Consider the following 21,686-nt stretch of genomic DNA (forward strand, 5'->3'; position numbering starts at 1 on the left):
GGCAGGGCTCCGACCAGGCCCCGCCCCTGATGAGCTACGCCCACCTCTCTGGTGACAGACCAGGCCCCACCCCGGAGGAGCCACGCGCCCACCTCTCCGGGGACAGAGCCTGGTATGTGCGTTTCTGATCCCTCCCTCGAGGGGGCGGGCTGAAGCCTAATCTCCCTCCAGTCCCGCGGCCGCGCGGTGATTGGTTCCGGGACGGCGGCCCCGGCTCCCGATTGGCCCGCGCGCCGGGGATATTTTGTCCTGCGCGGGAACCGGCGGGAGCTTGCAAGGCGGCGGCAGCGGCGCAGAGTGCTCGGTTTGCCAGCTCCCTGAAGGTGCCATGAGCTGCATCAATCTGCCCAATGTGCTGCCAGGCTCCCCCAGCAAGACCCGGGGCCAGATCCAGGTGCGGGCGCCGATCAGAGGTCGGGGTCGGGGTCGGAGTCGTGAATGGTTGGTGGGTGGGTGGGGTCCCCGGGTATCCGTGCGCCCCGGAGCCCGAAGTGACCTCTCCTTTCCTCCTAGGTGATTCTCGGACCCATGTTCTCAGGAAAAAGGTAATGGCCTTGCGGGACGGGGATGGCCCAGGACCTCCTCCCCTGCTTCCTTGCTTCTCCAGCCCCCCGGGACGCCGTCCACCCCTGACGCCCCCCACCCCGCCCCGAACCTGCGGCCCCTCTCAGAACACCGGCCCCCCCCAGAACATCTCCCGCTGCCCGACCCCCGCTTTCCCGCCCAGAACGTCTCTCCTCCGTGGAATCCATCGCGGAGGAGGCGCTCCTCCCATTTTCGTCAGACCCTTCTCCGCTTGGGCCCATGCAACCACCCATCCTTCCGGGAACTGGTCGTCGTTTGGTCGTCATTTAGCCCCTCTAAAGCCCCACCTGAAGGGCGTGTGCACGGTGGCCGGGCCCTGAGCGCCTTGCAGTGTTTGTCGCTTCCTTCCAGTGTGACTGTTTCCTTAGATGGCCCAGGAAGGTAGTCAGTGTGCACACTTCAGAGTCAAGACACTGGCACCTTCCCTCCCTTGAAGTGATAGACCCAATCCCAGACCGAGGCGGCGCCAGTGAGCTCCCAGTAACTCCTCTGACCCCTTCCTATATGGCCCTGAGGGAGAGCCCTCCAGCTCAAAGCCCTTGTCCACGATGGTGAGGCTCAGGGTGGGCTCATGGACACAGACTTGGTGCTTTCCTTGTTGCACCAAAAAGTTCTGTTAGTTCAGGTTAGGTGAAGAAGTGTGGGGTGAGATGATTTTGGAATGGAATCTGGACCCCTCTCCCCTGCATGTGGTCTTTGCCTCTGCCCACCCCTCCTGTGCCCCTAACCAAATCACTCCTCCAGCCTTTCCCTGGACCCCCTGAGGGCCCTTCCTTGACACCCTCCCCATAGAGAATTACTTCCTGCCCAGACATGCTCCTCCCTCCTGGGTCTAGACTGAAACTCTGTGCTGGGGCCCTCTCTCTGTCCTCACAGGTCTTTCCCACACCTTGCCCTGCAACCTTCCCCTCCATGGGTGGGACTCAGGCTGTAGACCCCCAGAAGGCGGTGGGGAACCCAGCTTGAGCTGATGGGGTCTTCCTCGCCCACATTAACCTTGGGCCTTACCTTGCAGTACTGAGCTGATGAGACGGGTCCGTCGCTTCCAGATTGCCCAGTACAAGTGCCTGGTGATCAAATATGCCAGAGACACGCGTTACAGCAGCCTCTTCTCCACCCATGACCGGTCAGTCCCTGCCTCTTCCATCCTGTCGCCACACCTTTTGTGAGAAGCCTGGTGTAAATTCACAGAACATACTGTCAGAGTTCTTTAGAGGGGATGGTTAATAATGCTGATGCCTGACAAAACATTTAAATGTGCAAACTTTCCTAGTTGCTTGGCATGGTACCCTACAAGTTGGCCTTTCTTGGGACTCTAGCCCAGTGGTTCTTTACCCACTGGAGGTGATTTTGCCTTCTAGAGCCTATTTGTAATGTCTGGAGATGTTTTTAGTTTTTAACCACAGAAGGAGATAAGGGTGTGACGGCAACTAGTTGGTAGAGGAATGCCACTCAACATTCTATGATGCGCAGACTGCCTCACGACAAAGAATAATCCAGCCCCAAATGTCAGTAGTATCTGACCAAGGATACTACTCTTGACCTCCTGCTCGTGACCTCCATGGAGGGTGCAGGCTGGTTTTGTTGGCCTGCAGAGTGAATTTTATTTAAATTTTTAGTTGGCTTGTCCTCGACTTCCCGTCATCTCGTGGCCTTTGAGCATCCCCCTTTTATGTTTATCTACCTGCGCCCTGTGGACATTTCAGTCCACTGCCTGAGGTTGGGAGGTGAAATTTAGTACCATTCCTGCCATTCCGTGCAGCAGATTGGGGCCTGATACTTTGGAGCCTGAGACACTGTTGTTGTCTTCCAGACTTGTCCATCTGAGCCCCCGGCAGCAAGGCCATGCTGTGTGGTTTCAGGGTGGGAGCTTTTTTTTTTATTTTTAAAGGTCAGAGGTGAATTTATTTAGAGAGAAACACACACCGCAGACAGAGTGTGGCCCATCTCAGAAGGAGAGAGTGGCCTCAACACACGGCATGGTTAGTTTTTACGGGCTGGGTGATTTCATAGGCTAACGAGTCGGGTTCTGAAGGTGGGCAGGTGCTGAGGCTTAGAGGGCCCTGGACTCCAAGTTAAGTTAAACGTTGAGTGACGTTTCCCCGACCTGCAGTCTGTTGCAGGTAGGTCATTTACATCTCCAAATTTGCCTTCTCATCCCTAAAACATAGGCCTCCGCCGCATGGGACTCGGGGAGCATCAGGGGAGGACGGTGAGGCAGTAGAGGCAACACTGCGGCTAACAGAAGGGCAGCTTCTGGAGTCTGTTCAACGGGGTGAAATCCAAGCCCTGCCCCAGGGTCACAAACCCTCTCTGACACGGGCTCTAGAGGCCTGGACAAGCCGCAGCCGAGGCCGAGCGCTTGGCAGGGTGACAAAGCTCCAGAGACGCTGCTCTTGCTAGAGATGGAACCAGCTGACTGCCTTGCCTGCTCTCTAGTTTTATTTGGGGAAGGGTGGGGAATTTAAAATGCAGGAAGTAGTTTCACACTCTTCCCAGAGCTTGAAGCAGGATGACCATAGGATAACTGGTAAGATAATCACTACGGCATAGTTTTAAAAGTGAAGTAAAAGTTGCTCAGTCGTGTCCAACTCTGTGCCACCCCTCTGTCCGTGGGAGTTTTCCCGGCAAGAATACTGGAGTGGGTTGCCAGGGACTGAACCCAGGTCTCCTGCCTTGCAGGCAGATTCTTTACGGTCTGAGCCACTCTAGCTGCAAACTGCAGAATCTTCAGGAAGCTCCTAGCCCCTTGCAAGGCTAGTTCAGAGGAGCAGGCAGAAATGGAAACAGGAGAAAATAACATTGTAGAAAAACAGAAACTTTTAAAAAAGAAGACAAAGAACTAGCTTTCCTCTTCCAGAAGGCCTGGCTGTGGGGGCAGGGCGGGATTCACTGAGTCATTTAATGCACTGGAACGTTCCCACATGCTGCCTTTCGCTTTCATACTCTGCTGGGTGGGAATCCGCCCTTAGGACCCACGAGGCAGCGGCATGAATGTGGATTTGAATGCCATCTCTGCCTGTTAATAGCTCTGTGGTCTGTAAGAAGTCCTGTAATCAGCCAGAGGAGTCCAAAGGAGGGGATTCTAGGTCCCTGCCCTGCTGGTTGGCGTTCCCAGCTTATCTCTGCCAGCGCACGGGGCTGCAAGTCTTAGATTCTGGTGCTAATGGTCTGCCCCGGGCCACGGTAAGACTTTCATTGGCCCCTTCCTCTATCAAAAGAAAAAAATTACACTCTATGACTGCATTGCTAGAAAGACAAAAATAATTCAGACAGAGTCACATTCTGATTTTTAAATTTATTTTTATTTTTTTGCTGGGCTGGATCGCCCTTGCTGTTCAGGTTTCTCTCTAGGTGAGGCGAGCGAAGGCTGCTCTCGAGTTGTGGTGAGCAGGCTTTCCATCGGGGTGGCTTCTCTTTGTGGCCCACGGGCTTCAGACGCTGTAGCTCCCAGGCTCCAAAGCACAGGCTCAGGAGCTGTGGCACCCGGGCTTCGCTGCTGTGCAGCATGCGGGATCTTCCAGGATCAGAGCTCGAACCTGCGCCTTCTCCACTGGCAGGCAGATTCTTTACCACTGAGCCACCAGGGAAGCCCCTTATTCTGATTTTTAAAAGAGAGTTAAAACATTTCATTCATCCCCAAAGCATCATGGACCCTGGACACTGTACCTCATGAATTAACCCCTTCTGTGCCCCGCCCCCCCCTCCCCTTACACACACAGCAGAGAAGAGCTTGCCATCCAGGTTGACCTTTACATTGGGCATTGCTAATTTCCAGTCCAAAGCGTAAAGGGAAATAGCTCGTGTTGAATAGCTGGTTTTCTGAAGACAGACCTTTACTGTCCTTCCCAGATGCCTTCCCACGGGCACTAACTTCTCAAAGCTCTGGGCAGATGGCTTGACCTGCTTTGCAAGGAGGGGGTGGTCGTGAGGGCTCGTCCCTAGCCCCTCATCTTGGTTCCTGGTCTCCTCGGGCTCCCCTGCCTTGCCCACACTCTGGCTTTCTGTCCCCAGGAACACCATGGAGGCCCTGCCAGCCTGTCTGCTCCGGGACGTGATCCAGGATGCCCAGGGCGTGGCTGTCATAGGCATCGACGAAGGGCAGTTTGTAAGTTGACTTGTCCTGACATTGCTCTTCCTATGAACCCCTTTTTCCTCTGCTTGTTTGGAGGTTATTGGTTCTATTTCTGATCTTTAAGTAGGTAAATATTGTTAATTTGCTTTAACTAGTATCTGAAAACACTTTGAATTTCCCTTACTGCTTTCTGTGTTACTGAGTTGTTTTTTTTTTTTTTTTTAATATTTATTTATTTGGCTGCTTGGGTCTCATTCAGTCTTCATTGCAGCATGAGGGATCTAGCTTCCTGACCAGAGATCAAACCTGGGCCCCCTTCATTGGGAGCACAGACTTTTAGCCACTGGACCACCAGGAAAGTCCATCTGTGTTACCGTTAATGGAACTTACTATACCTTAAAAAAAAAAATTACGATGAACAAAAAAATTTGATTTCTCAATACCAGAAGGAAGGGTTTGGTTTGGTTTAGCTCAATGATGCTTCTTGCTTGTTTTTTTTTTTTTTTTTTTTAATATTTATTTATTCATTTGACAGCGCCACGTCTTAGTTGCGGCATGTGGGATCTAGTTTCCTGACCAGGGACTGAGCCCGGGCCTCCTACATTGGGAGCATAGGGTCTTACCCGCTGGACCACTGGGGAAGTCCCTCTTGCTTGTTCTTTATGGGTTTATTTTTCCTCCTACAGAAATACATCCTTTAGTAGTTCTTACAGCCAGGCTGTGTCGGTGGGAAGCTCTCCGTCTTGATGTGAAAATGCCTTTGTTTTGTTTTCTAGTTTTAGCAGGGTGGCACGTGCCCAGTGTTTCCCCCTGTTGCTTTGGAAAAGCAGCAGCCGTGCGCCTTAGAGCTCAGGAGAAGGCTTCTCTGAGCCCTTTCCTGGGCAGGGAACCTGTCTATTCTTTCTCAGAACAGTGTGGTCCAGAGAGGTCTTGTTTGTATTTATCCTGCTTTATACTGGGTGTGGCTTATTTAACAATCTACTCTTGAGTTTTTCGTTTGTTTTTGCTTTATTGGAGTACAGTTGATTTACAGTGTGTAAGTTTCAAGTGTCCAGCAAAGTGAATCAGTTATATGTGTACATACACCCACTCTTTTTTATTGACTCTTTTTCCATATAGGCCATTACAGAATATTGAGTCGAGTTTCCCGTGCTATGCAGTAGGTCCTTACTTGTTATCTGTTTTATATATAGTAGTGTGTATATGTCAATCCCAATCCCCTAATTTATCCTCGCCCACCTCATGCCCCCTGGTAGCCATAAATTTGTTTTCTACATCTGTGACTCTATTTTTGTTTTGTAAATAAGTCCATTCGTACCTTTTTTTAGACTTCACATATAAGTGATATCATACGGTATCTGTTTTTCTCTGACTCCAGGTCCATTCACGTCGCTCAGAGTGGCATTATTTTGTCCTTTTTTAATGGCTGGGTAATACTCCATTGTATGTACGTACCACATCTTTATCCATTCATCTGTTGATGGACATTTGGATGCTCTTGTTTAAGAATCAAGAATCAATTCTGTTCCTTCCGTTGTCTTTCTGGAAACCTCTTTTTAAAGTCGTTTCCAGCTCACTCTGCATCCAAGTCATTAGGAGTGTGTTCTCTGCCTGAGCTTGTGGGTTGTCTCTTGTGATCTTAGTTTCTCTCCAGCGTTTTTGCAGTGTTTTATTTCTTCAAGTGTGTCTTGAATGGATGAAACTAAAACTCCCAAGGGAGTTTACTTCAACCCGCACATCCACCCATTACGTTAGGTAATGTGAGCGCCTATGACAAATGTATGTCAAGTCATCAGTGGTGGGATGGCCTGCCAGTGAGGCTCCTGTCTTCACACGTGACTTCCAAGATCAGTCCGGTAGCTGCATGCTGACGGTAGAGAGGAGACAACCCGGAGGTCCCAAGAACCTAGTGGGTCCCTGGGTGGTTTCCATGTGCTGGGGTCCGCATGCGTGCCTTGCCTCTGCTGCCTCCTCACCTCTGGAGTTTTGGCATATGGTTCCCTTATCTGTACCTTTGGTCCAGTGCTGTGCCCTGGAGGAAGAGGAAACAGAAAATTAAGGAAATACTTTTCTTTGTTAGGTGAGTGGTTAGCAATCTGCCTGCCCTGCCTTCCAGGTCCCAGGGCAGGGTGGAGCCAATGGCTTGGGCTGTAATGTCTATAGGGATGTCTCAGGCTCTGTTATGGTGATCACAGCTCCATGCTTCCCTCCCACCTGAGACTGGGGATCCTCTATCCCCACACTGGGTGTATCTTTCGGTGTGTGCCCTCTGGAGATGGACTACCAGCTGCCCGGACCTGCTCCGGGAGCCAGGCTGCATCCGTCTATTCACCCACCTTGTTGTGACCACTCCATCTCTGACCTCAAAGATGGTCAGCTTGCTTCTGAACACAGCTGTGTCTTAGCTGGCCTCTTCATGCACACACACACGTACACTTCTGTTTTTATTTGTGGCTTCATGGCGGAGGGACTTGGGGTAAGAGGGGCTTCAGGGTGAGAACAGGGCTGCAGCTCTTCCCTTTCTCTTCTAGACTCTGATCTCCAGAAGGCTCTGGGGAGCCTGGGTCGATTTTGGGGGGTGGCTCTCAGAACAAAAGCTTCCCTGGTGGCCCAGAGGTTAAAGCGTCTGCCTGGAATGCGGGAGACCCATTCGATCCCTGGATCGGGAAGATCCCCTGGAGAAGGAAATGGCAACCCACTCCAGTACTCTTGCCTGGAGAATCCCATGGAGGGAGGAGCCTGGTAGGCTGCAGTCCATGGGGTCGCAAAGAGTCGGACACGACTGAGCGACTTCACTTACTTTCACTTTCTTTCTTTCTCAGAACAAGGAATGTGAGCTTTGGGGAGGCTCTCCCGTCCTTCAGGCCCAGTGTGTGCCTGCTTACCACTCTGCTCCCTAGCTGTAAGTAAAGTGTCTTTTCAGGGCTGAGCTGGACACCCTGGCAGGGACCTTCCTCTCCTGACACCTCCTTGGTTGAGAGCCAAGTGCCCTGGTTCGGAGCTGGTGGGCCACCGGACCCCCAGTTCTGTTCCCTGTTTCTATGGCTGCTTCCTCTGGCCAGTGAGTCACAGCTGAGTTTCTATCACAAGTATTTATTAAACGCCCTATAGAAACATCGCCAGTCTTCTGTTCTATCCTTACCCCTGTGGGTCTTGCTTGGCAAGAAGTCTGGAGGCTGTCTCTCAGTGTGGGACCCGACGAAAGGACTGCCCTTCCCTTCTTTCATCCTTCCTGTGCGGACGGGGTGTCAGGGAGGGGTGTGTCTGAAGTCCCCGAGCTATCAGCTGAGGGTACAGTGATAGGTGGGGAGCTGGCTCCTGGGCACGCCAGCCTCGCGGTGTCACTGAGTGCCGGTCTTATCTCTGTTTTACCACAAGTTGGAAGGGGGGTCATCTAGGAAAAGTCAGTAAGGACTATACCTAAGAAGAAAGTCCATAATTGACTACTAACGTCTTCTGTCCAGAGACCACCAGGAATAGCCCCAGAACTGAACAACTGGGGATTGTAGTTGCAGGGAGAAACTGGCATGAGAACTGGGGGGGTGTGGGTGAGGGCTTGGTTATTAGGAAATGGGGCGGCGTTGGGTCATTCCTGGGAGGGTTTTGGAGGCTGGTTTGGCTCTTGATTTGGTGTCCTGGGAAGGGTGATGATTCTGACCAGCATCTTAAACGTCACCTGTAGGGAGGGTGGACCAGGAGGCCGAAACAGCAGGGGTCACTCCTTTAGCCAGGACGGGGGACATTTGGTACCCCATAGCCTAGGTGATGCTTACGTTCTGTCCGCGCTCAGACATGGTTAGGGAGGGGTCTGGTTTGTTTGTTTTGACCATGCCACACAACGTGTGGGATCTTAGTTCCTGGACTAGGGATTGAACCTGGGTCTATGGGAGTGAGAGCTCTGAATCCTAACCACTGGACCCTCAGGGAATTCCCTAGAAGGGGTCTGGTTTTGTCCTGTGTGACTGGGCCAGAAGCTCATGAAACTAACTCTATGAAGTTAGTTGTATGAAATTCTCTTCAGCACAGCAACCCCAAGGCCCACTGTGAGTGCAGGCAGCTCCTGCTGCTGGCCTGCCCTTCTCTTTCGCTGCCCAGAAAAACAAAACAAAAATCACAACATCTTGGTCTGCATCCTTCTAGTCTCTGTACATATATATCTATTTATAGATTGGGTTCATATCACGTGTTGTGACCGTCTTTCCACATCAACAGACACCTATCCTTATGAATGTACCGTGTCTTGCATGACCCGGCCCCTTGGGTATGGCACTTAAAGGCTGTGATGGACGTGTGAGTGGACATTGGGCTGTCATCTGGTGTACTGGGGTTTATCTGGTGTATTGGAATCACTGAAAAAAAGGGGGCTGGAAAGAAAGTGGGGTGAAGTTCCCAGGCAGGAGTGTGTTCCAGATCAGGGGCTTTGGCCTGGTCAGCAGGAAGGGCTTCAGCATTCACCCTGGGAGAACCTGGAAGCCGCCCAGGACGGTCGTCTGCTGGCGGGGCATGGATGGACTGCAGGAGGGGGGCGGGGACTGCTGGGTCTCTGCAGACATCCCCCGTGGAGGGCCGGGGGCGGGGGCTGCACGTATTCTGCTCTGACTGCCTTTCTCTTTTCTTACTGGGTGGCTGACGTTTTCCCTGTATTTCTCCTTTTGTAAAGAGCCTCCTCATGGTTTGTCTTTCCTCTAGGTTATGTGATATAACCAGCGCCACTTTGTCACATGCTGTAAATGTTTCTTCCTGGTTTATTTGCCTCTGGATTTGTCTGGGCATCTCATTTAGTCTTTACCATTCGTGGTGGAGAGGCTGAATCCTTCACTGTCACATCCTTCACCCTGTCCCCTCCTGTGGCCTCTGCAATCTTCAACGCCAGCCAGGCTGCTAGGAAGCGAGGTCTCCGCCTGGGCAGGGCTGGGGTGCTTCCGTCGAGCGTGACGAGGCTGCCACCTCTGGGCAACATGACGACAAGGGCGAATCTCCTTCCTGGCTGCCTGACCTCTGCTTCCGCCGCTTTCGGTCCTCCCCGCCCCCATCATACCTCGTTCAGGAAGCGGCTCTCGGCAGGTCAGCCCTGGTGCTGGGCCGGCAGATGAACCACATGGGCAGGCTTGTCAGTGTCAAGAAACCCCACCTGTTGCTTCTTTTCTCGCTGGATCCCCTGTGGTGATCATTTTTGTCTCCCAAGAAAACTCTGCGTTTGCTAGGTCCTCTGAAGTCCCGCTTTAAATGTAACCTGTATTGGGGTCTCTGGCTGCTGTAACGTGCAGTGCAGAGCAGGCAGTTTAAACCACAGACATTCATTTCCTACAGCTCTGGAAGCTGGGAGCCCAAGATCAAGGTGTGGGCAGGGCAGGTTCCCCTGAGGATGCGAGGGAGAGTCTGTCCCAGCCGGTCCCTTCGGCGTGCAGGTGGCCATCTGCTCCCTGCTTCTTCACATTCATCTTCTCCTCTGTCTGTCCCTGGGTCCAAGTTTCTCCTTTTCACGAGGACACTATTCCTACTGGAGTGAGGCCCACCCTACGCGCCTACTTTAACTGGATGACCTCTGCAAAAAGGTCACATTCTGAGGTATTGGGGGTCAGGGTTTCAGCATAACGATTGGGGGGGTGGGAGGGTTCACAAGTCAACCCATAATATAACCTAAAAAAATGAGTGGCGATAGAAACAAATGTCAGTAACGTGGTTGGTTACCAGTGGGCCTTCTGCGATGTTGCAGACAGCCTGGGCAGCTCTGACTGTACCTTGGATCATTCAGGAACCCCTGCTGGGCAGCTCTGACTGTACCTTGGATCATTCAGGAACCCCTGCTGGGCAGCTCTGACTGTACCTCGGATCATTCAGGAACCCCTGCTGGGCAGCTCTGACTGTACCTCGGATCATTCAGGAACCCCTGCTGGGCAGCTCTGACTGTACCTCGGATCATTCAGGAACCCCTGCTGCAGGCCCTGGGTTCAGTGTTTGGGCAGAGAGTGGGGTGGCATGTGAACAGGGCACAAAGTTCAGGTGGAAGAACTGAGCTCTCTGACCGCGGGCATCACTGTAGCAGGCAGGTTGGAGGACCCCTCGCGGTCCCCAAACCCTGGTGTGGAGGGACCATGGCTGAACAGGGAAGGTAAGATGAAGAAGGTGCTCCTCCCAGGGTGGTTCTGCTCTCAGCCTTCCCTGTGGATTTCTGGCAGTGTCTAGAAACAGTTTTGTTTGTGACAATGGGGGTCGGGTCGGGGCAGTGGCCGACAGGTCCTTGCAGGCTGGTGGCTGCATTTCTGTGACCTGTGACAAGTCCTTTGGAGAAAAGGAGGGGCCTCACCTGGAGCCAGGCGGGAGCCTAGGGGTGGGAGGTGCCATTTCCATAGTGCAGGCTCGGCAGACCCTGCAAACCCTGCAGAGGCCAGTCAGATCTGGCTTTGGTGAATCCCGCTGGAACTGGTTTGGGTTCTCTAAGCCCTGTCCTGGTCCTCATCTGGGTGAGCCCTCGGGTCTTGTAACTACGCATCTCCACGAGTAGCTTGGAGAGAGACCCTTTGCCCAAACACTGGAACTCCCCACTTCACCCAGCCCACAGACCAGATAGATGGTTGACCAGTGAAAGGTCACCAAAGGATTCGTTTAAGTAGTGGCCCCTTGGGCCACTTGAACTGAAATTTGATTTACCAAGTAAGGACTTTCCACAGGTGGTGTGTTGAGCCATCTGCTCTGTAAGTGGCCAGTGGAACTCCTGCCCCTTCTCCAGGCATCACATGGCACATTATGTTTAAAAGAAGAAAAAAATAAAAGCAAACACACAGAGCCTGCCTCTCAGCCAAATAGCATATGTAATAAATTATTTGTGTGTCCTTAATCCTTAAACATCACCAGGGGCCTTCCTTGCCTTTTCCTGGGCTCAGGAACATGAAGTCATTGCCAGGGTCACAGCTAATGGGTCCAACGGAGAACCTGGTTCAAGCCTGAGGCAGCGGATCCAAGCTTTGGTCCACTGCAGTGGCAGACGGCCTCTCCACCTGGGTTGCATCACCCTGGTGGCAGGTCCAGGCGCCTAGCCTGGAGCGCAGCCTGGCTCTGCTGTGGAAAGTTGGTGCGATGGGGGAGCGAGTCAGGAAGCTGTGGATGTGCAGGCCATGTACCGGATGGGAGGGCTGGGGCGGCCTTGTTCTCAGCTCCACGTGGATGTGGGTAGCTGTAGCTCCTGGGCCTGGCAGCGTGTCTGCAGCTCCCGGAAGGGGCTGCCCAGGGCGGAAGCTCACTCCTTCCGCGGCCTCTCACCCTTTCCTCTAGTTCCCTGACATTGTGGAGTTCTGCGAGAACATGGCCAACTCGGGGAAGACCGTCATCGTGGCTGCGCTGGATGGGACCTTTCAGAGGAAGGTGAAGTGTCTGGTCCAGGTCTTGGGGTGGGACCGGGGACAGAGGCCCAGGCAGCGCACAGAAATGGACAGCCCAGCGCTCCCTGGGGTGCCCCTGACTCCACCTGCCTAGGGTAGGTGCTCTGGGGAAAGGCAAGGTCCAGGCTTAGTTTCCTGGCTTCAGGGGTGTGAGTCAGGGTCTCCAGGAAAAGCCCACCCGGCGAAATGAGTGTGCACTCCTCTTTCTGTGGATTGTACAGGCTTTTGGGACCATCCTGAACCTGGTGCCCCTGGCAGAGAGCGTGGTCAAGCTGACGGCGGTGTGCATGGAGTGCTTCCGAGAGGCCGCCTACACCAAGAGGCTGGGCGTGGAAAAGGAGGTAGCTGCCCCCTGCCTTCTCCAAGGGATGGGCGGGTGGGGGGCAGGGAGGGGCGCCTACACCTAGAGGCTGGGTATGGAGAAGAAAGTAGCCGCCCCCTGCCTTCTCCCAGAGGCGAGGGGTGGGGCGCTCGCTGGGCCCCCACCCCGCTCAGTCCAGGCGCTTCCTGTCGCACCGCACGTCAGGTCGAGGTCATTGGAGGAGCAGACAAGTACCACTCCGTGTGCCGCCTGTGCTACTTCAAGAAGCCCTCGGGTCAGCCCGCCGTGCTGGACAGCGAAGAAAATAAGGAGAACTGCCCGATGACGCTGGGAAAGCCCGCGGAGGCCGCGGGAGTCCGGAAGCTGTTTGCCACTCATCAGATCCGGCAGTGCAGCCAGGCCAACTGAGGCACTGGCCCCTCCCTGGGGCGGGCGCTCACCCGCCACCTGCTCCCCCCACTCGCCCGCTGTCGCCCCCTGGCGGATGCCCGGCCTTCTTGGAGGAGGAAGTGGCGGGGGGCGGGGTTGGGGCGGGTAGAGGTTTCACCACTAGCAGTTGGCCTGCTGCTGCGCCCTTTCCCAGGCCAAGGAGGCGGCTGGTGGTCTGCACTGCACACTTCCCTCCTTGCCTGCCCACCAGCTTTTCTCAGTTCCCATCCCGGCTGCAGGGCGATCGCAGTCTCCCCAAGCCAGAGCTGGCCGCCCTATGGGGCGGGGTCTGGCCGCTGCAGCCATCCCTCTTGGGGTGAGGCCAAGCCGCAAGCTGCTGTGACATCGGCGTCGCCGGCTTCTTCCCCGTTTGTGGCGTTTGCTGTTGAGTTTCTGTTCTCACTGGGAAGTCCATATCCCAGCACCTCTGGCTCAGCGTGGGCCTCTTCCCACGCAAAGACTTGGTCCCTCTGCCTGGGATGGGCTCCTGGCTGCCCCTGGGCATGGCTGGACTTGTTCTTATTTCCTTTGGGGCTGAAAGCCCTTCCTGATCTGGCAATCATTTTCTCCGGAATTACAGCTTCTCCCACGTGGGTGACACCCTGCTCTGGGGCTCAGCTCCCAGGGGCTTGTCTTCTAAGGAGGTGGGGGCTGTGTGTATGTGGAACTGATAACTAATATTAAAATCTATTGGTTGGTAAAAGCCTATTTCTCTTTTAACTGTCTGGGATTCCCCGGGTCTCACTATAGACACCTCTGACATGATTCAGGTATGGGGATTTCCTTTCAAATCTTTTTCTAGTACTCCTGACCCCTTAACCACAAATCTTTTTAACTGAGAGATGAGCATCAAGTGTTCTAAGAGGCATGTTTGCCTGCTCTTCTGTCTGGGAGGGTTTCACGTCAAGATGAGTGGATGCAGGAGCCTGGGGCTTGGTTGGAAAGATGAAGCCTTGGTCTGTGCTGCCAGCTGGGGCTGTGAGGTCAGGTTTTATTTTGTGAAACAGACACTTGACAGTTCAGGAGCCAGGAAGACCAGCTCTGCTGTGCCTTGGGAAACGAGCTGTGGGCAGCTTATGGGAAGGTGAGGGTGCTCCAGGGTGGGGTGGGCCTGGGCTGTGTGTTCCAGATGGGGTCCCAGTTCCCCACCCTTACCCCAGCTTCTCCCTCCCACTGGCTTGTGGCTGGTCCCAGGTTACAGAGGTGTAGTACCACAGTCAGACCATAATCCCCAAACCCTATTAGTTTTTACTTGGGGTTTTGAAACTATTGGGGTCCACTTTTGACAGCTCCCTCTCACTGCTCGAAAGGGGAAGTCCAGAGTTGCCTCGTGGGTCCTGGCCTCCTGCCTGAGGGGAGCTCGTTCCCTGGCGTGGGCTGGGCAGTTAGGTTGGCTCCCCAAGGGTCTGAGATGGGCTGCAGGGGTTCTGAGTCCTGTCTACAGGAAGCAGAGGACCCTTGCCCCTCCAGGGGCATGCCAGGACCCTGGCAAGGCGGCCCAGAAAAGCTGTGTTGTTTACAAGCTGAGCACAGTTGCTATTTTAAGATGCTGATGGAGGGCAGCGTGAGGCATGAGACCCCAGGCGGGGTGGGGGTGGGGGGAGTTGCTGGGCAGTGGAGGGGCAGGTTGCCACAACTTAGGTTCCATAAGGCCTCAGCTGCAGCTTGCACCTTGTACCTCGGTGGAACTGGGAGAGGCCCCACTAATGACAATGGAGACTATGAATGAGAAAACCATTTATTCCATCTCCAGAATTAGTCTAACAGAATCCAAGGGTGCTGTGCGTCCTTCCCCCAAGGCTTTGTAATATACATTCAGAGCAGCCTGGGGGCTGTGGGCACCTCCTGACAGACCTGGGATATTTACATAAAGCTGGGTGTTGTCAGGCAAAGCCCCTCCCTGCGGCCACAGGGCGGGATCAGAGACAGGGTCCCCCGGGCTGGGCACCAGCCCCTCAGCTGCCAGGAAGGTGACCCAGAGGCACTGGCACAGAGTGTGACCACAGGTCCAAGCGAGCACACACTTCAGCAGTGAGCACAGCCAGCCGCCCACAGAGCAGGCAGGGGGCTGGGGCGGAACAAACCTGAGTGAGGAGGGAAGGAGCCCCGGCCCAGTGCCCACGGCAGGAGAGAGAAGGCCCTGCAGCCTCGACTTTGGCAGAAAACCCGAAATGGCTGCCGCCACCGGCGCCTGGACATAGGCCCGGCTCCCGGGCTGGGGAGAAGCTAAGGCACTTGTCAAAAGAGCATGTCGGGCACCTGGAGCTATTCCCGGTGGGGATGCCGGTCATTAAAAGCAACAAAATGTGTCTAGCTAAAAACCCTTTCCTAAAAAATGCCCTCGAGGAGTGGTGGGTGAAGCCCTTGGGGCATAGGCACTTCAGGGCTCTCTCTCCAGGCCCTGTGTCAGTTCGGACAGGCGCCAGGTGCATAGAGAGGGGCCAGAGGCTCTAGGAGCCAAGCCCTGGGGGAGGAGCCGGGGAGGAGGGGAGGCCCCCCAGGCACTCTCCTCCCTCCCCAAACCGTCCTGGCTGCAGCTCAGTACACAGGGGGCGGCTGGTAGCCCTCGGTGCTCTCGGCGTTCTGGGTGAAGGGCGGCTGCTGGTAGGTGTCCGCAGGCATGCCTGGGTAGGAGGCGTAGGCTGTGCTTGGGTCCGGAGTGGGGTCCACGTAGTTCTGGATGAATTCGTCCACTCCAGCCTTGTAGCGCTGGTAGGCCAGGAAGGCCAGCAGGCCCTGCAGGGAGCCCCGAGGTTTGGGTTCCTCAGCCCTGCACCACCCTTCACCAGAGACACCAGGACCCTGGGTCCACTTACCCAGGAGAAGATGGAGAAGAAGCTGAAGGTGATGGCCGCCCGGGCTGAGTCGGCTCCTATAACCACATCGTTCACCTTGGTGGCCGCCCACTGATTGGTGAGGAAGCAGAAGCCAACGAACCACAGGAAGGTCCAGAGAGCTGGGGCGAAGGCCAGGAGGGGAGGGTTAGCTCCACAGAGCGGCAGGAGGACAGGGGCCCCCTGGGAGCGAGAAGCCTCCAGGGGTGTAGAAGTGCTAATTCAGAAGCTGGGGTGGGGACAGGACGCTATCTCTGGGGCTCTGCTCCAAGCCCCACTCAGCTCCAGGGGGTTTCAGCAGACGGTGAGAAATCCTTGTGTGCCAGCCTGACTGTGGGTGAGGTCAGGAAACCCGGGGCTGCTCCCACCCCTCCCCAGCCAGCACAGCCCCCTAGAGCTTCTGGGAACACTGCTGCTCCCGTTCACCCCAAGATCAAGTGGAGGTGCAGCCAGCTGGCCGATACCTGAGAAGAGCAGGTCACCGATGACCAGGTACTTGCGGTCAGTGGCATTGCTGATCTGGGGGAAGTAGATGTCGACCACGAAGAAGAAGGCTGAGGCCAGGAAGGCCAGCACCCCAATGGCGCTGCCGTAGCGGCACGCGTCCTCGTTGCGGTTGAAGACACAGTACTGCTGCTGGGAATCATGGGTGTTGCTATAGCCCTCGCCGAAGATGCATGAGAACACGATCAAGGCGAAGACCTGAGGAGGAGGCAGCGGAAGGGCTGAGTGAATGCCACCCTCGTGGGCCACACCCCCAGGCAGCACATGGAGCGGGGCCCTGATGGGAGGGGACATTGGCCTCCCCGCTCCTGCTGTTCCCCTGCTGGAGGTCGGTGACCCAGCCTTTCCTGAACTTGGGGAGCGAGTCCCCTCCCCACTCCCTTCTCCAGACATCTGTTATAAGGGGCATGGATTCCTGGAGATTCCTGGACTGAGGACAGTGGGGAGTGCAGGGGGATCTCCTGGGAGGGCACTGCCCACCCCGCTGTCTGCCTGGGGGATGGCTCTGCCTGACCACTCCCACTTGTGAGTTTTAAGCAGGATGGGTCACAAAGTCAGAGTAACCCAAGCTTGGAGTCTCACCCCCTGATCACCACCTGCCTGAGTCACCTCTCTAGCACCCAGCCTCTGCCTGAACACCCAGTGATGGAGAACTCCTCCCACTTCAGGAAAACCATGCCTCTGAACTGAAACTGTGTCCCCAGACTGCCAACTCCCACAGCCCCCTCCAACTCTTCCCTGCTCCAGGCTGGGCTCCCCAGTTTGACCAGTTTTCCTCCTACAAAGAATTCTGGGCTCTTTGGCATCCTGGCCCCTGGCCTCCCAGGGAATCCCCGTTGGCTTCTGCCCATAGCTGGTCCTACCCACACAGGCACCTCAGGTGGGTCTGCCCAGCAGGCCTGTGGACATAGCTCTGTACTCAGATGCTGGAGGCACTGGGGTAGGGGGTCAAGAGGGTGCAGCACCCACAACTCTGGGAGGGGCTCCAGGCCCTTGGGAACAGCCTCACATCACCTGTCTCCACCCCAAACTGAAAGGCTACCGCCCAACCCTGCCGTATATGAGTCTGGACACCTGGCTCCTTCGGGGACTAGCCCAGACCTCTCCCCCGCCTGCCCTGCCTGTCTGCACAAGGCCCTCTCAATAGGCTCTGGAGCTGGCAGTCACAAGCCCCACCCCCAGCTGGAGATGAAGCCGGAACTCTGGATGCTGGGAGCAGTGTGCCAGCCTGACTCCTGGCACTGCCATCCCGAAACATGGGCATCTGCTCCTGGGGTCAGACCCCCCGGGTCAGGCAGAGTGCGGTTGAGGGTGTCACCAGGGCAACTCACAGGGCTCCAGCCCCAGGCAGGTGCGGGTGGCTACCTTAGGCCCAGTCCTCTCCCTGCAGGCTCCCTAACACCTTGTCCAGCTTTGAGCTCTGGTTGTCCAAGCACAGGGGACCTCCAACCAACCCCCTGCCCCAGTAACCTGGTGCTGGAGCGGCTCACCCAGCTCAGGGGGAGGGACACAGACTAGGGTCACTTGACCTTGGGTGGGGAAGCAGACCCATGGGCTGCTTTTGAGTGGAAGACAGGCTCTGTTTCAGGGCGTCCAGGCCTTCCCCCGCAACCCCCTGCACCCCACGTGGCTTCGGAAAGCCCCCCTCCGGATGAATTCCCCCAGGCTGGGAGCCGCGGCACTGCTGGCCACCTGTCCTGGAGCCGCCTCAAACTCCTCCCACTGCCAGCAGGGCGATGGGCCTGCTCCCGGCGGCGCCTCCCGGGCCACCCGGTGCCCGGGCCCAGAGGTGGGGGTGGCAGGGCCCGGGGTGGGGGGCGGCAGGGATCGGAGTAGGGGGGCCGGCGGGGCCCCGGGGTGCGGGTGGTGGTGAGCGGCTGCAGGGTCCCGGGCCCCGCTCGCCCGCCCCGCGCGCGCCGTTCCCACCCCCGGGCCTCGGCCGCTGCCACCTGTCGCGCTCTCAGGCGCGCGGAGGCCCCCTCGCCCTCGCCGCCCCCGGCCTGACGACGAAGGAGGGTCCCCGCGGCCCCGCACCCTGGCTCACCAAGCACACGGCGCGCACCAACACCTGCGGCTGCGTCACGAAGCGTCGCAGGTCAAAGGAGCCGCCCGCCCTGGGCGCGCCGTACGCCCCGCTCTCCATGTTGCCGTAGCCGCCGCCGCCGCCGCCACCGCCGCCGCGGACCGCCGAGGAGCCAGGCGGCCTCCCCGCCCCCGACTCGACTCCTCCCCGGGGGCGTGGCCAGAGCCGCCCCAGGGACCGAGGGCAAAGTGCCGCCCAAGGCGAGCGGCGGTGCCGAGGCGGCCGCGGGGCCCCGACGGCCTGGCCTAGCCTGGCCTGGCCTGCGCTGCCAGCGACCGAAATCAGTCCAGCGGCCGCCGGCTCATTGTCCAGCCCATGTCTCGGCCGGGGTCTCGTCCCTCTGCGATGCTGGCCCGCAGAGCTGCTGGAAAGGGTTCAGAGAGTCCCTGGGAAGGGAGGGTCGCAAGGAGGGCTCGCCCCTCTGCTCCAGCCACTCTTTGTCCTTGCATCCCCGCCTCCTCCTTCAGGAATCTCCGCTAGACGTCCGTCTGGGTCCCACCTGTCCACGACCCAGGCTCCTATGCACCCCCTTTCTTCTCCCCTGTTCTACCCCGGCCCCGGGGCCACAGTCTGGACTCCTCCCCGCCTGGTCACTCTTTCCTCCTCTCTGGAGCTAAGCCTGCGAGGGGGTCGAGACCACAGTTCAGTTCAGTTGCTTAGTCGTGTCCGACTCTTTGCGACCCCATGAACCGCGGCACACCAGGCCTCCCTATCCATCACCAACTCCCGGAGTTTACTCAAACTCATATCCATTGAGTCAGTGATGCCATCCAACCATCTCATCCTCTGTTGTCCCCTTCTCCTCTTGCCTTCAATCTTTCCCAGCATCAGGGTCTTTCCAAATGAGTCAGTTCTTCGCATCACGTGACCAAAGTACTGGCGTTTCAGTTTCAACATCAGTCCTTCCAATGAATATTCAGGACTGATTTCCTTTAGGATGGACTGGTTGGATCTCCTGACAGTCCAAAAGACTCTCAAGAGTCTTCTCCAACACCACGGCCCCTCCCAATCTTCCCGGACCCAGCCCAGCCCGGAGGCTTTGTAGGGAGGGCTTTGTGTGGGCCGACTTCCAGGCTCCAAGCTGGTGTGCAGACAGAAAGGAAGTTCCCAGGGTGACAGGCAGGGGGCAGAGTTTAATCCAGTTCTTTCCGGAAATGGCTCAGAGCCTCCAAACTGGAATGACTGTCTGGTGAGTGGGTGGGGAGTAGGGGTTGAGTTTGGGGGTTGGGGGCTAGTTCTCCAGGGGCCTCAGGCTGACTCGTCAGGGAGGAGTTCCAGCCATCCTGGTTGCAAGTAAGGCTTAATGAGGGGGTACTGGCCAGGTGGGGCCCGGAGTCTTCCAGGTGAGCTGGACAGAGGTGGGAGGTGGGGCCAGATGCCATCAGGAGATGGGGCGCCACTCCAGGGAGGAGGAGGGGGGGAGGCAGTGGCCCTGAGTGTGTTGGTGCCTCTGGGCCTTCACATTCCACCCCACCCTCTTCCCAGACCTGGATGGAGGGTGACAAGCAGCTGAGGCAGGGGCTCACAGAGCCCCCTCCTCCTAGAACCTCCCTTCTCCCGCCACCGCCCCCATCCCATCCTAAAACCCTCAAACTAGCACCATGTATGTTTGATGAGGAACCCCAGGGCTGCAAGATCTAGGCTGGTGGGCTTTTCCATCATTCTTTTCTTCATTTCATTTCTTCAAATGAAGGGTCCTTCCATAGGGAGCAAGGCCCAGGGCTCTCTCTCCTCGGGGCTGTACCCAGCCCACATCTTCTGGTCCCAACCTTGATGACAAAGGGGCTGAGCCTCCTGGTGAGGCTAGCACACCTCCCAGTCATCCCCTTCCCAAGGCCTCCAGAGATTTTATTGGTGCCAAGTGCATCAATGCCCTAGGCAGGAGGAGGGGCAGGAGGCTTAGTCACCCCACTAAATAAAGGGGGACATTGAATCACTTGGAAAGTAAGCACTGGCCCCTGGTCTCTACACCTCATATTATAAAAGGGGAAACAGGCTCAGAGAGCCGACATGGCCCACCCATGAGCCTGGGGTCTGGAAAGCACAGATTTGGGAAGAGGAGACCTGGAGGTAAGACAAGGAGAGTTTCAAGGACAGACTTCTGGAGAAAGCCCACTGAAGAGGCTGACCAGGTATTACCAAATTGGTCAACCAGGTCCACACTGGGGGTCCTAGCCTGGGCTGAGACCCCCCTGTCTCAGCCAGGGAGCTTCTTTTATTGTTTGGGTTTGCACAGACACTAATAAAACCAGTGCTGTGACTGGTACAGCACCAGCTTTATTCAGTGGCCAAAGACTGAAGAAGTGGGAACCTGGTTTGTAAATCAATTCAAGCCAATTCCGATGGAGACACTAAATATATAGGAGGGTTGGAGTAAAAGAGAGGGTTTGGAAAGAGCAAGAGGAATATTTTATCCAAGAACAGGGGTGTGGTTTGGACCTGAAACTGATGCAGCTCTTCTTTTCAGTCCTTGTAGAGGCTTTTCCAGTGATCGTCATGGCGATTGTCAACCATCCTAGCGCTGGTGGGTGTGTCTTCTAGGTAATGTATAGAGCATATAATAAGCTCTAGATCTATTGGAAGTCTAATCCTCAAAACCCATTGTGGGTCTTGTTGGTGTTAATTCGGGTCTTGTTGGTGTTAACTGGTTCTTTTTTTTTTTTTCTTTGCCGCTTCCTCCTGAGACTTAGATAAGAGTAGTTGGTTGCTGTTTGAGAGAGGGGCAGGGGTGTGATTCTAGGGTGACAGGCTTGCTAACACAGGCGTGGGGAGGAGGACCAGGAGGCAGCAGTGTCTTAGGAACCACTGGAGGCGACAAGCTCAGGAGGCAGAGGTGATCCCTGCCAAAGGCCAGGCAGGTGCAGCACACAGACTGGCGGCGCCTGGGGTTGGACAGCACAAAGGTCATGTACATGGGTTTTCTTACAACAGGAGGTCCTGGTAAGGAATGCCGAACCAGCAAGTTACCGCCAGCCCAGAGAATTCGGGAAAGGTCAAAAGGAGAAAGGAGATGACTCTCCATATGTCCTACCAACCTCCCAGCATCCTTCTCGCTGGCGTCCGTCTCGGCTGAGTGACCCACACGCCACCAGGAAGGACCCTGAGTCAGAGGGATCAGCCAGACACAACCCAGAAACTAACCCCATCACTATAAAACCCGAGACTGCAAGCCCAGTGGCAGAGCAGTCCTCCTGGGTTCCCTCGCCCTGCTGCCTTCTTCCCGGGCACTCCTTCCCAACAAAGTCTCTTGCTTTGTCAGCACGTGTGACTCCTTGGACAGTTTATTTCCAAGTGTTAGACAAGAGCCCACCTTCGGGCCCTGGAGGGGGTCCCCCTTCCTGCAACAACTTTACAAGTCAGTGAAGTCATGGCCTTGGAGAAAGGGTTCCAGGAAATCCAGCCCCTGTCTCCAGTCACCAGCTGGAAAGACGGACAGGGTTCCCATGGAGGGTAGAAGTCCCTGGCCCACCCTGGT

The 21,686-nt window shown here is 56.0% G+C and overlaps 2 protein-coding genes and 1 long non-coding RNA gene across 4 annotated transcripts; 2 read left to right on the top strand and 1 right to left on the bottom strand.

The window, feature by feature from the left end:
• Positions 209 to 13,495, top strand: TK1 (thymidine kinase 1). The gene is made up of 7 exons (XM_018063686.1): positions 209 to 394; positions 514 to 545; positions 1,601 to 1,711; positions 4,600 to 4,693; positions 11,933 to 12,022; positions 12,261 to 12,380; positions 12,566 to 13,495. Exons 1-7 carry the CDS (start codon positions 329 to 331, stop codon positions 12,767 to 12,769), a joined length of 717 nt encoding a protein of 238 aa, XP_017919175.1. The 5' UTR covers positions 209 to 328; the 3' UTR covers positions 12,770 to 13,495.
• Positions 14,511 to 18,334, bottom strand: SYNGR2 (synaptogyrin 2). 2 transcript variants are annotated; one of them, XM_018063687.1, is made up of 4 exons: positions 18,173 to 18,332; positions 16,089 to 16,326; positions 15,607 to 15,746; positions 14,511 to 15,526 (listed from the first exon to the last, which is right to left on the bottom strand). In XM_018063687.1, the coding sequence occupies exons 1-4, from the start codon at positions 18,269 to 18,271 to the stop codon at positions 15,329 to 15,331; spliced, it is 675 nt and encodes a 224-aa protein (XP_017919176.1). In that variant the 5' UTR covers positions 18,272 to 18,332; the 3' UTR covers positions 14,511 to 15,328. The 2 variants fall into 2 exon arrangements, with proteins under 2 accessions (XP_017919176.1, XP_017919177.1); XM_018063688.1 differs by lacking the exon at positions 15,607 to 15,746 and having other exon boundaries at positions 18,173 to 18,334.
• On the top strand, positions 19,317 to 21,459 carry LOC106503240. Its single transcript, XR_001296863.2, has 3 exons — positions 19,317 to 19,400; positions 20,679 to 20,752; positions 21,143 to 21,459. It is a non-coding gene; the product is annotated as an uncharacterized LOC106503240 (long non-coding RNA).

The sequence above is a fragment of the Capra hircus genome, chromosome 19, assembly GCF_001704415.2.
Source record: "Capra hircus breed San Clemente chromosome 19, ASM170441v1, whole genome shotgun sequence".
In the NCBI taxonomy this organism is placed as follows: Eukaryota; Metazoa; Chordata; class Mammalia; order Artiodactyla; family Bovidae; genus Capra; species Capra hircus.